Source organism: Citrus clementina, unplaced genomic scaffold (genome assembly GCF_000493195.1).
Source record: "Citrus clementina cultivar Clemenules unplaced genomic scaffold, Citrus_clementina_v1.0 scaffold_9, whole genome shotgun sequence".
NCBI lineage: Eukaryota > Viridiplantae > Streptophyta > Magnoliopsida > Sapindales > Rutaceae > Citrus > Citrus x clementina.
In genome coordinates, this window is record NW_006261964.1 from 799,485 (window position 1) to 817,069 (window position 17,585).

Sequence of the window (17,585 nt, forward strand, 5' to 3'; positions counted from 1 at the left end):
ATGCACAATAACAGTAGTAGATCTCACCATAAAAATTATTACTGTGTATGTAGCTATACGTTACGCTTAACGTAACGTAGCACCAGTCTTTCTGCAATAATATTAGTTGCATGTGGATGATAAATCATCTTTTAGAGCTTCCGGCATTGGCTGTCCCAATCGTCAGTACAAACATTAAAGCCACCAAGCTAACACGTACATTTTGAGTTTTTAGCCATCTTTCTATTTTATCCAAGCAAACGATCGATCGAAAGGAAGAAAAGAAAGCTTGTTTTTATGGCATTGGCAGGCTCAGTGGGAGGCCCCATTTGTAGCGTATGAAATAGTGGAAAATATTAATGCAATCTGTTCATATTTGTTCTTCAAATGTTATTGTCATCGATCAGGAGTACGTAAACGTAATAAACTTGAATTCCGAAGTAAAAATTTTGAAAAGATTTAAGCTCAATAATTTTAAGACGTGCACAGTTGCACGATAAAGATGTATAAGAAATCCTTTTTTTTTTTCCTTTTTTAGGGGGGTGGCGCAATTGATCCGCTTAAATTTACTGTATGTATGTCTAAAATCTGAAACACAAATAGTATAATTGATTTGAAAAGTTATCTTGGATTCAATACACTAAGGTCATGTTTGGAATTAAGGTATTGTAACATTTAAACTACAGCTACTGTAGAAAAAAAAATGTAATTATGAAATAAAAAAGTTAATAATATGTAGTAAATATAAATTTTAAATAATAAAATTATCAAAGATATAATAAATTTTTCATCATATAAATAAAAAATTATATCAACATAACTTCAAAGTTACAACAATTAGTGTTTACTAAACACTTTAATACCGTAACTTTTAAGTTACAGCTGCCTAACCTCAATACCAAACACATTCTAACAATCATCAGTCAAGTAAGTGATTATCAAACAAAATTTGAGAATGGATTCTCATAAAAAAAAAAGGTGATAATCAGAATATAACCCTGGTCCTTTATTTACTTTCACATGCAAATAGTGAGAAAGGGAGTGGAACTTTCTATTTCACTATTCATAAATATTTATTCCTAGTGGGAGAACTTAGTCATATATTTATGCTATCATTGGTTACTGAATTCTAGAAAATTAGGAAATCGCCCACAATTGTATCCCCATGCCACCACATCTTGGGAGCCCTAATTGGTACCTCCATCATTAATAATATTACAACTAGCAGATCCTATACTCCCATCACCATGCATCCAAACCAACTTGATGTTCTACTTTTGCAGCTGCAACACCAACGCCAACATTAATCACAGTGCCTTTTTTAAATCCTCCGTCCATGTGATTTGCCGCCGCGCGCGGCCAACACTTGTTTTTTCTTCAAATCCATCTTCAAAGCAGCCTTCAGAAGTTTCGTTTTTCTCAATTTGCTTCCGGCATTGAGCTATCCCTATAACCAATATTAACCGAAAAGTCACAGGCAGCACGCCGATGTACTTGGAATGTTTTCTCATGTTTTAAAAAGACAACACACAGAATGAGCAATAGATATGATTATGCTCTTGCTTGGTGTTACAACGCTTGGAGTGGTGACCCTTATTTGTAGTGCTAAGAGTAATGGAAATAAATTAAACTTGGGATACATAGACGCAGCTGTTCATCTTTATTCCATGCAGACGAGAAAATTCATGGATCCACGTACGTGCAGCACAAAAATTGTATCGATATGCAAGAAAACATGCATGCAAACGCGAAATGATAATGTGGCTAAACTGGCCATAATTTTACGCGCAAAGTTTGACATAAGACGAAAACATAATTTCTCGCCATTGAGAACAACTGCATGCACAGAGATATTGATTGAGAGCACGCGTCAAATATCATTTTATTTATTCCAGAGATAGGTGTTGTTACTTATTGAGACACTTGGTATGAAACAACCCATGCACGCACAAGCATGGTTTTATAGCAGGCTCGGTAGCTAGGAAAATATTAGAATCAAAAGTTGCCTCCAATTCCCCCACCAGCACCACCACCAAAACCTCCACCACCTCCTTTGCCTCCTCCAATGCCACCACCAGCACCAACACCTCCACCAAATCCTCCTCCACCTCCTGCACCACCACCAGCTCCACCTCCTATGCCGCCACCTTTTCCAGCCCCAGCACCACCTCCTACGCCACCTCCAGCTCCACCTCCTATACCACCACCTTTTCCACCCCCAATGCCACCACCAACTCCTCCACCATGTCCACCACCAATACCCCCACCAGTGCCTCCTCCGGCCCCACTTCCTAGTCCACCACCTTTTCCACCTCCAATGCCACCACCAGCACCCCCACCAGCGCCCCCACCGCCTCCTATTCCACCACCTTTTCCGCCTCCAATGCCACCACCGGCGCCCCCGCCTAAACCACCACCATGTCCACCTCCAGCACCATCACCGCCTCCAAGACCTCCACCTGCTCCTGCACCACCCCCACCACCAAAACCACCTCCAATGCCTTTAGAAAATTCATCTTCCTCAAGTTTCCTACATTCCGAAATTCCTATGACCAACGCAAAGAACACAACCATCACACCAACAGACTTAAATATTAGTTTCCCCATATTTCTAAAAGAGTCGAAGAAAGACACAAATGCTTGCTTTGTGATGCTAAGCTTCAAAGGCTTAGTGCTCTATTTATAGAGTAACCAAGTGGCACACTTTATTGCGTGTACTAATCTTACTTAATGAAATGTCCCAAAATTCAACTCAGTTTGAATAGAATCGTCAATTGCTGGTGAAATAATAGTGAAGCTGTCACCATTACTCAACTACTAACCTAATGCATGTCTCCACTCACCACCGTCACAAGTAATTTACAATTAAACCATATATTTCTGACGACTATTAATTTTTATCAACTAAGATTATCAGAAGAAAAGCTCAATTAAGAGATTTGGAAATATGATGGCATGGTATCAAATCAAATGGACCGCACTATATATTAGCAAGAAGTTGATTCCAGTTTAGGAAACCAAAAATGTAATTGATTCGAGTGGTGCTACCGATTTAGTGTAAGCTTGTTAGCTTTGGTATTTGTACTTTATCAAAAAAAAAAAAAAAAAAAACTTTGGTATTTGTACTTTGGGCTTTAGCCTTATGCTACAGGAATTTGATAGTATCTTCCAAAATGAAGCTACTTTTTACGCATCACATTCACATTTACCAGCTCTTAATAATGAAAGAATGATATTGGATTTTGTAAGTAATATCTCAAATTTTTATCTCGAATATTGATGTGTCACTCATTTATTATATAAAATAATAAATTTCAGTACTTGTAAAATTATTAATCATTCTACTTACATTATTCAATATCATACTAATAAATGAATGTCGTTTCATTTCAAACTAAACAATACTACTCAAGAAGTGTTGAATTACTTATTATAAAAATCTCCATATTAACCATTTTTTTTGCCAGCATGGAAGGAGTGGAAAGGGGAAGCATCTATACATTTATCATTGATCATAATTTAATACTTTTAACATATTTTTTCTTTTTAAAAAAAATTATTTTCGGCCATATATATATAGTCGTTCAAAATTTCCATAGGCCGCCAATGGGTTCATAGTCCATTGACATCCTGTTCTTGAGCGCATGGATTCCAGTACTAGTAATGACTCGGACACGACTCTCATCTCAATAAGGATCTATTTGTCTCTCTTCTTAGTGGGGATCTACCTTATTGTAATGCATCAGCATATAAAAAAAAAAAAAAAATTCCTTGCTCCACTACATCTTTGGTGTCCTATGCATCATAGAATTGATTGTTCTCCATAAGCAAAACCCAGATCACTTTTATTCCTAGAACCAATCTCATAAACACTATTCACGATTTCACATCACCATCAAAATTACCATCAGATCCTTGCTTTTCAACCCTTGCGGCTGCAGCTCCAGCGTTAGTCAAACTGCCGCCACTAATCCTTGCACTGTCCCCTAACGTTTCTGCAATAATACTAGTTGCATGTGGATGATAAATCATATTTTAGAGCTTCCGGCATTGGCTGTCCCAATCGTCAGTACAAACATTAAAGTCACCAAGCTAACACGTACATTGTGAGAATTTTGCCGTCTTTCTATTTTATTCAAGCAAAAGATCGATCGAAAGGAAGAAAAGAAAGCTTGTTTTATGGCATTGGCAGGCTCAGTGGGAGGCCCTATTTGTAGCGTATGAAATAGTAGAAAATGTTAATGCAATCTGTTCATATTTGTTCGTCAGATGTTACTGTCATCGATCAGGAGTACGTAAACGTAATAAATTTTAATTCCGAATTAAAAATTTTGAAAAGATTTAAGCTCAATAATTTTGAGACGTGTACATTTGCACGATAGAGATATATAAGAAATCCTTTTTTTTTTTTGGGTGGCGCAATTGATCCACTTAAATTTACTGTTTATATGTCCAAAATCTGAAACACAAATATAATTGATTTGAGAAGTTATCTTGGATCCAATACACTAACAATCATCAATCGCGTAAGTGATTGTCAAACAAAATTTGAGAATGGATTCTCATAAAAAAAAGGTGATAATCAGAATATCACCTTGGTTCTTTTTTTACTTTCACATGCAAATAGTGAGAAAGGGAATGGAACTTTCTATTTCACTATTCATAAATATTTATTCCTAGTGGGAGATCTTATTCATATATTTATGCTATCATTAGTTACTGAATTCTAGAAAATTAGGAAATCGCCCACAATTGTATATATCCCCATGCCACCACATCTTGGGAGCCCTAATTAGTACCTCCATCATTAATAATATTACCACTGGCAGATCCTACACTCTCATCACCATGCATCCAAACCAACTTGATGTTCTACTTTTGTAGCTGCAACACCAACGCCAACATTAATCACAGTGCCCTTTTTAAATCCTCCGTCGGTGTGATTTGCGGCTGCGCGCGGCCAGCACTTGTTTTTTTGTCCAAATCTATCTTCGAAGCCGCCTTCAGAAGTTTCGTTTTTTTCTCAATTTGCTTCCGGCATTGAGCTATCCCTATAATCAATGTTAATAGAAACGTCACAGCTAACACGCCGATGTACTTGCAATGTTTTCTCATGTTTTAAAAAGACAACACACAGAATGAGCAATAGATGTGATTATGTTCTTGCTTGGTGTTACAACGCTCGGAGCGGTGACACTTATTTATAGTGCAAGAGTAATGGAATTAAATTAATGCATTCAGTTGAAGATGTTTCTATGACAGAAATTTCTATAATGCGGTGTTTAAAATTATGTTGTCAATGACATAACAAACATAAATTTTGTATAAGATTAGTAAATAGAAGGTAAAACAAGTAAATTAATATAAGAGTGGTAAATATGTGTTTTAAAATAACAAACAAAATAAACAATTATAAAAATAACACAAAATTTGTAAATCAACATTAAAATTTAATTAAAAATATTTTATTCATTTAATTTAATTAACCAAAGAAAAAAATTCACTCATCAATTTGAAAATAAAAAAAATTGTATTGAGAACAATTGGAATAAGGATTGAATTTTATTGAATTAGTATAACCATGAGTTCTATATTCATCCTAGGACATTTATAATTTTTTTTTATCATAGTATTTGTTTATTATGAAAAATTATTTTTCTTGATGTGGATCAAGCCAAAAACAAAAAGATATTCATATATTAGTAGACATATATGATATATGATGTAGGATGTTATGTGTCGCGAGTAGAGTACTTTTCGGAGGCCATAACTTGGACTACATGTGTTTGTTTTTGGCATATAATATATTATTTCGAAGCTTACGATGAGACGAACAAAATTCAAAACTGCCTAAGTCGTTCTACCCTGTGATCAAGCTGGAAATTCTACTACTTTCCTGGTCATTTTATAGTTTTAAGATTTTTCCCTATTTTTTCTATTTTTTCTTGGATTTTTATCTTCTCTTTAGAATTCGAATTTGAGTGTCATTTGAGTGTCATTTGTTTTTCTTTTCTTATTTTGATTAGAAAATTTTAATTATTATATTATATTTCGGATTTTCTTATTTTGGTACATTCACGATATTTAGGCTTATTATAAAAGAGGCTCAAAACTCTAATATTATTCAATCAAACTTTCAACAAGATTTACCATTATTCAGAAACCTAGTTTCTTTTATCAGCAAACTCAACAACGTTTGTGTTTTGTCAATATATTTATAACATTGGATATAGTTTTGAGTTTTATACATATTTCATGTAGTTTCAAAATTTGTTTTTGACTATACTTAGGGTGCGTTTGGAATTGAGGTGTTATAGCTTTTAAGATACAGCTGCTGTGGAAAAAAATTGTAACTATGAAATAAAAGTTAATAATATGTAATAAATATAAATTTTGAATAATATGTTAGCCTAAAGGGCTACACATATTGTAATTTTGATGATAACAAACATATGTATTAAGTGATTTAATAAATATTATATTTCACATTTTCACTAGTTTTTGAAGGGTAATATTTATACAAGTGAATCAAGTGAAATCAAGCTCAAGACACTAAACGGACAACGACGAAATCAAGAATAAAATTTAGAGCTCAACGGACAAATTAGTGTGATAAATTCTTGTAAAGCCGGTATGATTAAATTGATGCATGATTTAGCATTTGAGAAGCTCAAGAGATTAATTTAATTAATCACTTTTTATAAACTAAAAGGTTTTATTTTTATAAGATAAAGTACCTTGTGGTTTTGAGTAATTTGGACTTAAATGCTAAGTTTTGAAATCTTTGATTTTAATAAGTATTATAATTAAATTTCAGAGTTGGACGTTTTTACAAACATTTGAAATGTTTTGGGTCATACTATAATTTATTAATAGTTTGGACTAAAGTGAAAAATTTTGAGAACTTTGATAAATATGGGTATTATGTTGAAAATGAATTTTTTGCGAAATAATAATATATTTGGGGCCATGTCATAATTTCAAAAAGTTTTGAGTTGACAATCATTATTAGGAAATTCTGAAATTGGACCTATTTATAAAGTTTTATAATATTTGGGCCATAGTATAATTATATAAAGTTTTGGGCTAAATATAATTTTGATAAACAGTATTACTGTAGCAAAATTCAAAAATAACGGTGAATGGCTAGCTGGATAAATCAAGCGGCTAACCACTTGGGCGTTGGAATTTACCTATAACAGCTAACCGCCCGAGCGGCTAACCGCCCAAGCGGTTAGGAATTTACCTATAACGGCTAACCGTTTGGGCGCTGGAATTTACCTATAACGGCTAGTTTTCGGACTTTAATTATAAAAACTCAACTCCAACTTCATTTTAAGAACTAATACAAGGAAAAACAACATCATATAACATATATTGAGCTTCCATTTTCGTAAATCATCATTGAGCTATAATTTGTTATCTACTCTTAAAGAGAGTTTCATTGTTGTGATTTTCATTTCTCATCAAATTGTGAGTGTTCAAGTGTGAGAAACACTTGGGGTGAAGAGATTGGGGAGATAATCTCTTGTTGTAAAGGTCCATTGACATTTTGGAAGTCAATTGTAAACATTTGAAGCATTGTGAGGCTTGGATAGTGAAATCCTCAAGCCGAGTGTGCTTGGAGGCGTGGACGTAGGCGGGGATAGCCGAACCACGTAAAAATCTTTGTGTTTGTTTTCTCTTCCCTTACTCTTTTAATATTGTGCTTGATTGAATTTATTGTTTTTGATTTGATTAAGGCAATAGATTAAATTGTTGTGTGAATTATGTTGCATAATTTTAAAATCCCAATTCACCCGCCCTCTTGGGTTGCATAACTTGCATTTCATAATAATTTTGATAAAATTATTGAAGATATAATATATTTTTCATCATATAAGTGAAAAACCATATTAATATAGCTTCCAAGCTACAAAAGCTAGTGTTTGTCAAATACTTTAGTGCTGTAACTTTTAAACTACAACTGCCCAACCTCAATCCTAAACGCACCTTTAAAGATTATTTGATGTTGTTTAAGGAGCTTCAAAATGATAAAAAAAACATGAAAAGTATCATTTTTTTTAAAATCTAATTTTGAGATAAATTTTATCCTTAACAAAATTTCACATAAATCATCACATAAATTACATAAACTCAAAATTATCATTATTCAATTTAGATGTAAAATCAGAAAATATATAAGGTAATTATTATTATAATGAGTTTTTAATTTGCATTTGTAGGTTTTTATTTTTATCAATAACTCTTATATTAATTTATTTGTTTTACCGTCTATTTACGAGTCGTGTGTTTTGTTTATATAATTTTTGTTTTATTTTTTATTTAATGTTGATTTACAAGTTTTATATTATATATGTAAGTTTTTGTTTTGTTTACTAATGATACACTAATTTACCACTCTTATATTAATCTACTTGTTTTATCTTCCATTTATAATTCTTATATTTCATTTACCTAATTTATATTTTATTTTACACTTATTATTGATTAACAAGTTTATGTTAGATTTGCCCTTTGTTTTGTTTGCCATTGATACACCAATTTGACACTCATACGTTACTTTAGTTTTTTTTAATCTTCTATTTACATCATTTATAGTTTATTTACACTTAATATTGATTTACAAATTTTATATTATATCTGTAATTTTTTTGTTTACTAATAATACATCAATTTACCAATATTATTACGTTGATTTTGCTTATCTTACCTTCCATTTACAGGTCTTGTGTTTTATTTACATAATTTATATTTTTATTTTACACTTGATTTACACATTTTATGTTACATTTGTAAGTTTTTGTTTTATTTACAAATAATATACCAATTTGCCACTCCTATGTTAGTTTACTTATTTTACCTTCCACTTAAAACTCTTATGTACCATTTACATAATTTATGTTTTAATTTATATTTAATATTGATTTATAAGTTTTATATTAAATTTACATGTCTTATGATTCGTTTATAAATAATGTTTGATTATGGTATTAATGCCATGATTTTGATTACGACATCATAAACTGAGATAAAATTAGGTTTTACTTTAAGTTAACATGAAAGTGGCATGTGGTTTTTTCCCCAACAAAATAAAAATTAAATGGTTGGATTGGTATTTATTAGATTTGAACACATAAGTCCATAATTAATCCCATAACATTGGATTTTCCGTTTTGCAATCCAATACAAAAAATCGTTTGGTTTCGATTAGATCTATTAGTTTGATTGGATTGAATTAGATCTTAAATACCTCTAATTTGTTCAACATCAATTTGTTTCATTTGAATTTATGGATACGCGGGCTCAATTTGATCTTTAATAGATCTCTTCATACCGGACCTATTGATAATATACATGATCTATCCGAAGAATATTGGTTCTTTTTAATTTCTTCTTCTCGTAAATTTTATTAAAAAAAAAAACTACAATCCTGTAGACTTTGCTATATACAGAGGTTAATTAAAAAAAAAAAAGGTCTTAAAAAATTTTATAAATTAAGTTTCACTTTCAATGGATTAGAAATTTTGAACTTGGGATACATAGATGCAGCCGATCATCTTTATTCCATGCAGACAAGAGAAAATGCATGGATCCACGCACGCGCAGCACAAAAATTATATCGATATACAAGAAAACATGCATGCAAATGCAAAATGATCATGTGCAAAAACTCGGACGCGAGAGTCACGACCTCTTGGCTAAACTGGCCATATATAATTTTACGAGCAAAGTTTGAAATAAGATGAAAACATAATTTCTCGCAATAAACCTACCATTGAGAACAACTGCAGGTATAGAGACATTGATTAAGAGCACACGTTAAATATCATTTTATTTATTCTAGAGATAGATGCTGTTACTTGTGAGATACTTGATTTTCTCGCTACATATCTATGAAACAGCCCATGCACGCACAAGCACGGTTTTATAGCAAGCTCGCTAGCTAGGAAAATATTAGAATCAAAAGTTGCCTCCAATTCCCCCACCAGCACCACCACCAAAACCTCCACCACCTCCTTTGCCTCCTCCACTGCCACCACCACCAGCACCACCACCTCCACCAAATCCTCCTCCACCTCCTGCACCACCACCAATGCCACCCCCAGCACCACCTCCAGCTCCACCTCCTATTCCGCCACCTTTTCCACCCCCAATGCCACCCCCAGCACCACCTCCAGCTCCACCTCCTATCCCGCCACCTTTTCCACCCCCAATGCCACCCCCAGCACCACCTCCAGCTCCACCTCCTATGCCGCCACCTTTACCACCCCCAATGCCACCACCAGCACCTCCTCCTATACCACCACCAGCACCGCCGCCAACTCCACCTCCTATACCACCACCTTTTCCACCCCCAATGCCACCACCAACTCCTCCACCATGTCCACCACCAATACCCCCGCCAGTGCCTCCTCCGGCCCCACCACCTTTTCCACCTCCAATGCCACCACCATGTCCACCTCCGGCACCACCACCAAATCCTCCACCAGCACCACCACCATGCCCTCCTCCAGCACCACCACCAAATCCTCCACCAGCACCACCACCATGTCCACCTCCAGCACCACCACCAAATCCTCCACCAGCACCACCACCATGTCCACCTCCAGCACCACCACCAAATCCTCCACCAGCGCCACCACCATGTCCACCTCCAGCACCGCCACCAAATCCTCCACCAGCACCACCACCACCAAGACCTCCTCCTCCTCCTGCACCACCCCCACCACCAAAACCACCTCCAGTGCCTTTAGAAAATTCATCTTCCTCAAGTTTCCTACATTCCGAAATTCCTATGACCAACACAAAGAACATAACCATCACACCAACAGACTTAAATATTAGTTTCCCCATCTTTCTAAAAGAGTCGAAGAAAGACACAAATTCTTGCTTTGTAATGCTAAGCTTCGAAGGCTTAGTGCTCTATTTATAGAGTAACCGAGTGGCACACTTTATTGCGTTTACTAATCTTACTTAATGAAATGTCCCAAAATTCAACTCAGTTTGAATAGAATCATCAATTGCCGGTGAAATAATAATGAAGCTGTCGTCATTACTCAACTACTAACCAAAATAGATGTCTACACTCACCACCGTCACAAGTAATTTACAATTAAACCATATATTTCTGACGACTCTTAATTCTTATCAACTTAGATCATCAGAAGAAAAGCTCAACTAAGAGATTTGGAAATATGATGGCATGCTATCAAATCAAATGGACCGCACTATATATTAGCTTTTCAGAGTAGTGGTACACACTGTCACATGCGTATTAATTGATCAGCTCTAAAGAAATCAGAAATATATTGAGGGGCTGTCTGGGCTTGTTTTAGAGAAGGTAAAAAGTGATTACAAAAAATTAAAAGTTGATTTTAGTGTTTGATAAATTTTTTTAAAATTTTTGGTAAAATCACTTTATCTAAAGAATAGTTATTTAAAATTTAATTTTGAAAATTACTTTTTTACTTAATGTAATTCTATATATATCCTCTCATATACTATAAAATATAAAATTATAACTATCATATTCAATTAGGAACTAAAATCATTAAAGTTGAAGAGATTATAATTATTATTGATTATATTAAGATAACAAAATAAAAATATTTATTTTAGTTGTCAACTATTGTCTACACAATAAAAAAAATTATTTATACATGTTTATAAATGTCTATATAAATTTTATTCAACATTATATTTATTCTCATCATTTTCATTCTTATAATAGATTAATATAAAAAGATTATTTAAAACTCACAGTATTTTAAAAAATAAAATTTATCAAATATTTAATTTATTCTCTTTAAATATGCTTATTCTTATTGCACAGCTAACATCAATTGTTTTAAAAGTTACAACATTACTAAACTGGTCTTGAGATGGGACAAGGCCTTTCCTGTTGAATGCTAACTTTATTATTGATTTTTTATCTGATAATATTTTATTGTTATTTTTTCAATTGATGTTGGAGGGACATTATTACTAGCATTTAATTCCAAAACAATAATTTATTATTTTGATACTTGGGAGGCCAACAAGACAAAGATCCTGTAACCTGAAGAAATATTTTAAGAATATGTAAGATATACATATATAATTAATATGAGAATTAGAGACGACAATATTCTGTTAGGTCTATACCCATCGGTCGTCGATTAATTCGGGTTGGGTATGGGTCTCCGAAAAACTTCAAAATTGAAAACGGGTCTATTTAGGGATTAGTCCAAGCTCCAAATATATTTCGGTTTAGGTTTGAGTTATCGGGCCCCAAATCCAAAACCAAACTCGAACTATTATTTTTTTAAACAAAATATATTTTAATTTAATCAAATAATATAAAAATTTAACAAAACCATGTATCTAAACTCACCAATTCACAGCCTCGCCACCTTCTCTACCATTTGATCAATCAAGGTATTTTTTTTTTGCAGCATTTTAACATATGATATCACTGAAAATAAAATAAAAAATAAAAATAAATAAGAAGAAGAATAGTTGAAGAAGGCCAATTAATTGCTTGTGTTTTCATGTACAAATAAGTCCATATAATTTACAAATAGAGATGGCAATAAGACGGGTTCGGGGCGGGGTTCATGATCCTCAAACCCAAAATTAATTTGAAGGCAATCCCCAAACTCGTCCCATACTCAAAAAATTATAATTGGGGATAATTTGCGTATGTCCCCAAAACTCTCCGAATTCGGCAAGAATTAAAATGGGACCCGATCTCCATTTAGTTTCTTTTTAAAAAAATAATAATTTTAAATATTCGGGATTTTGGGTCTTTAAGTTCAACAAATTAATGATTTCATATTATGTAGCGGGACCTGAAAACATTATCCATATAAATTTTGCAGATCTGAACCATGCTTACATTCTCTTAGATCTTCATGTTAAACATTTTAAAGTAGATTTTGCTGCAAAATCTACTTTGACATTATCAATTAAGCTTATAATCATAATTATGGCCTGGAAAATTACAAAACCCATCAATTTTATAGCCAGCTTTTTAGAAAACCCATTATTCAAGACATTGACATCTTATCCTAGTTCCTAGCTATTTAATAAAATTATCTGTATTATAAATGATCAAAGTTCATGGCGTTTTATCTTGAATTTAAGTTATTCAACAGTCAAAATTTTATGCATATTGTCTGTATTATAAATTATCAAAGTTCATGGCGTTTATCTTGAATTTAAGTTATTTAACAGTCAAAATTTTGTGCATATGTGCTTGTCGTTACTTCAGATTAATTATAGCATCTCATTTTTCCCTGTTAATCAAATTCATGACTCGTGGATGGAAAAAGAGAGCACTGGTGCATGAATTTTTAACTATATTTTTTTCAATCAAGGTAATTTTTTTCTTTTTTTTGCATTATTTTAACGGATCAGACTACGGTGTAACTGTGGTATCGTGCCACAGTTGCATCCAGTCGTTGGATGCACTTGGATTGGTGGAGTCTTGGCATCCAATGGCTGGATACAACTGTAGTACGGAAACACAGTTACACCACAGTTTCCCTCATTTTAACATATAATATCACTGTAAATAAAATAAAAAATAAAAAATAAATAAGAAGAAGAAGAAGAGTTGAAGAAGGCCAATTAATTGCTCGTGGTTTGATGCACAAAAAGGCCCATATGATTTACAAAATAGTTAGAAATTCATGCACCAGTGCTCTCTTTTTCCATCCACGAGTCACGAATTTGATTATCAGGAAAAAATGAGATACTATAATTAATCTGAAGTAACGACAAGCACATGTTTACAAAAATTTTGACTGTTAAATAACTTAAATTCAAGATAAGACGCCATGAACTTTGATAATTTATAATACAGACAATTTTATTAATTAGGTAGGATAAGATGTCAATGTCTTGAATAATGGGTTTTCTTAAAAAGCTGGCAATAAAATCGATGGGTTTTGTAATTTTCCAGGCCATAATTATGATTATAAGCCCTAATTGATAATGTCCAGGTAGATTTTGCAGCAAAATCTACTTTAACATTAATTGTTTATCATGAAGATCGAAGACATGTAAGCATGGTTCAGATTTGCAAATTTTTTTGGTTAATGTATTTAGGTCCCGCTACATAACATGAAATCATTAATTTGTTGAAATTAAAGACCCGAAATCTTGAATATTTAAAATTATTATTATTTTTTTTAAAATGAGGATCGGGTCCCTATTTTAATTCCTATCTACTTCGAAGATTTTTGAGAATATACCTATATTATCTTCAATTACAATTTTTTGAATATAAAGCGGGTTTGGAGATTGCTTCTAAATTGAGTTTAAATTTGGAGATCATGATTTCTGTTCATTGCCATCAGTAATGAAAATCCCTCTAAATTTTTGTCTGATTCTGAAATTTAAAAACAAAATTGGGTAAAAAATTTGATGAGTGATTATCAAGTAATCTACCCACAATCGCAAAGATGCACTAATATTTAGATTAACCAAGATTCTTATTTTCCATTTTTCACTTGTAAGATAAAAAAACGTTTGAACGAGAGAAATGAAGAGTTCAAAAAAGAAAAAGAAAAATTGACTGCATGTAGGTAAAGTCAAGATTCAAAGACAAAGCTGAGAATGGGCTGAGCTTGCTTACAAGATTGGTCCAATCAATTCTTGTGAGCCCAAAAGATTAATTCTATTGGGCCCCGTCAGATTCGTTCTAATCGGGTCAGAAAATTTGGATCCAGTCAAGGGCTAAATTCGTTTATCAACACCACGCTGTCTCTGCTCTGTAAAACTGAGAAGTGTCGCCCTTTGGAGTCCGCAACAAAAACAAAAGTTAGGGTTTTCATCAGGACGAGAATCCGATTTTATTATTAAGAAAGATCAAAAAAATGGACGGAGCAGATGGAGGGGAAGTGGATAGAATTGTGGATTCAAAGGACCTACAGCAACAGAGTAAAGCTCTCGACAAGCTTACCGACCGTGTCGAGGATCGCCAGCTCGATTCCACTCGTGTGCAAGAGGTAAATTAATTAATTTAAATCAGATATTAAACGTATTTAAATTCCATCATTAATGTGATAATTTCGTTAAAACAGAATTTTTTAAAAATGTTGTGATATTGCAGGCTATGGCCTCCATTGCTGCATCAAAAGCAGGTGACTTGAATGCTATGAGAATGAGGTTTGCCTTTATAATATTTTATTATTATTATTATTATTGGCAGTAGCTAGCTAGTTGATTCGAACTGCTTGGATTGCTTTTGCTGCATAGTTTGTTTATCTGGAGTGTGTGGGTGTGTGTGTATATCAACTGAACTATTTACCAAAGCTTTAATCTCCAGAAATATATAAATGAGTAACCAAAGATAGGACTAATAGTCTGAAGATGTTGATTAGTTGAGGAATCTGTTATTTATTGTAATAGCACTTAACAACCTTTTATACTTAATATTGGCAGTAGCTAGCTAGTTGATTCGAACTGCTTGGATTGCTTTTGCTGCATAGTTTGTTTATCTGGAGTGTGTGGGTGTGTGTGTATATCAACTGAACTATTTACCAAAGCTTTAATCTCCAGAAATATATAAATGAGTAACCAAAGATAGGACTAATAGTCTGAAGATGTTGATTAGTTGAGGAATCTGTTATTTATTGTAATAGCACTTAACAACCTTTTATACTTAATAGAGTTCATTTAGAAGGAGAAATTCTCAGTGAATAACTACTAGTACTGTTGACATTAACATGTACCGTAAAATTGTATAGTTTTAACATAACTGCTAGCAGTTTGAACCGGATACTAAGCACCCTTATCAGAAATGTACTTTGGTAAAACCGATAATACACAATGACCTCTATTAGGCGTATCTTTGTAATAGCAGTTATATTCAGGTCTTCTGAGGTGTGCTACTGGGGCTCATCATGAGCTCAAGTATGACTACTCGTTGAGACCGCAATCATCAGCATATGATGAGCTTCCTGGTTAGACCATCACATCATAATGCAGTTATGTATTCTTTATCCAATGGTTTAACTACATAATTCGCTATAATCGTGATAATTTATTTTTATCTTTCGGGTGTATTGTGTTTCTTGAAGTATCATTTTAGAAATCTGGACTTTTTAGTTATATGATTTCAGTTATTTCCTCTTTTACTTAGGAAGTTGTATTCATATCCATTTCTCAACAGAATTTAGGTTAGCTTTTAGTTGCGTGATCTTGACATTGGTTGACTGTTGCATGAACTCTGAAAATTTAGTACCCTCATTTTGTGAATTTCTTTTATCCATTGACTTTTGTATTTGGCATGCCAATAATTTAAGCAAATCATATTTTTGTTACTTACAGGGAGAAAGAATTAGCTGCTGTTAAGATCAATGCAGCTGATGTCGACATAATTGCAAATGAACTAGAGGTCTGTTTCCCTCTTTGCAAGTCTTTAACACAAATCCCTTTGCATCTGCCAAATGGTTCTAATATTTGTCTTTTCTTTGATGTTGAGAACAGTTGGACAAGAAGGTGGCTGAGAGAACCCTACGCGAGCACAAGGGTGATGCCGTTGCTGCCATACGACACTTGCTTCGCTAGAGAACCACCAGCCTAGAGTTGGAATTTTCTAAAAAATTTTCTGAGAATCACTTTTATTTCTGAAAAATCAACCCAAATACATACAGCTAAGCCTTCTATTCCTCCTCGCTGTCTGTATAATCTAGCCAAAACCATTTGCCTTAGAATTGAAGCATGTTCTCAAGGTTGTTTGCTCTAATGCCCATTGCTTTTGTCATGCCAAATGCTGGTATCATTCGGGGATAGCAATCGATGATTGATGGTTGATAATTGATGGTCAACGATTGATGGTTTATAATTGATAGTCGATGATTGTTGATTTAATGCCGTTCTAACTTTTATCCGCATTGCATTCCATCTTAACTTCAACTAATAAATGCCCAAAACAAATTTGTGGGCCTTAACACTTAGTAGGCCACAGCAATGTTTGGGCTTCTTCCGAAGCCTTAGGGCCCGAAGGCTCTAGCAATCACTTTCTGCTTGCGCAATGTTTCGCCTAATGGAGGCCTTTTTGTCAATTTGTTTAAAATATTGAGGGCTTTTGATTTAAACTCTCAGGGTTTTAAAGTATCGATCACGTATCTAATCATATTATCAGTCATATGTTTATATCTATCTTGAAAGATTCATATTATGAGAGAATCTTGCTCTAAGAAAGCAGCAAGCACCACAATTGAGTAAAATTGCATTTGCCAAAATATCTTCTTGGAAAAAAAAAATTTATATAAAAGATATCTCATGTTTTGATTTACCGATATCAGAATAAAGAATTTAAAGGTCATTGTTGGACAAAAATATAATAGGTCCCACTACGGCTCAAATAAATTTAGTTTCTATACAGACCATGAAGAAATAAAAACCTAGTAGAAACCTACTAGGTGGCAAGACTTCAGGGAGCAAAAGGTTCTTAAGGTTTCTAGAATCTTACTTTAAAACAACTACTTAGGATAAACCTTCTATGTTCCAAGGACAAATCATTTAATACAAACCCCTAAAGGTTATAAGGTTTATAGGATCCTATTTTAGGATAAACTTCCGAGGTTCCAAAGTTCTTATGATCACAGGAT

General features: G+C 33.5%; 3 protein-coding genes across 4 annotated transcripts; 1 reads left to right on the plus strand and 2 right to left on the minus strand.

Moving 5' to 3' along the window:
- Window positions 1–1,848: 1,848 nt before the first annotated feature.
- On the minus strand, window positions 1,849–2,612 carry LOC112100780 (glycine-rich cell wall structural protein-like). The gene has a single exon (XM_024190431.1). It carries the CDS (start codon window positions 2,584–2,586, stop codon window positions 1,975–1,977), a length of 612 nt encoding a protein of 203 aa, XP_024046199.1. The 5' UTR covers window positions 2,587–2,612; the 3' UTR covers window positions 1,849–1,974.
- Window positions 2,613–9,784: 7,172 nt separating this feature from the next.
- LOC112097914 (glycine-rich cell wall structural protein-like) lies at window positions 9,785–10,915 on the minus strand. Of its 2 annotated transcripts, XM_024183509.1 has the most exons (2): window positions 10,674–10,913; window positions 9,785–10,577 (listed from the first exon to the last, which is right to left on the minus strand). In XM_024183509.1, exons 1-2 carry the CDS (start codon window positions 10,834–10,836, stop codon window positions 9,943–9,945), a joined length of 798 nt encoding a protein of 265 aa, XP_024039277.1. In that variant the 5' UTR covers window positions 10,837–10,913; the 3' UTR covers window positions 9,785–9,942. The 2 variants fall into 2 exon arrangements, with proteins under 2 accessions (XP_024039277.1, XP_024039274.1); XM_024183506.1 differs by having other exon boundaries at window positions 9,785–10,915.
- Window positions 10,916–14,752: 3,837 nt separating this feature from the next.
- LOC18031633 (huntingtin-interacting protein K) lies at window positions 14,753–16,822 on the plus strand. The gene is made up of 4 exons (XM_006419312.2): window positions 14,753–14,975; window positions 15,080–15,135; window positions 16,300–16,366; window positions 16,459–16,822. The coding sequence occupies exons 1-4, from the start codon at window positions 14,844–14,846 to the stop codon at window positions 16,537–16,539; spliced, it is 336 nt and encodes a 111-aa protein (XP_006419375.1). The 5' UTR covers window positions 14,753–14,843; the 3' UTR covers window positions 16,540–16,822.
- The last annotated feature ends 763 nt before the right edge of the window (window positions 16,823–17,585 follow it).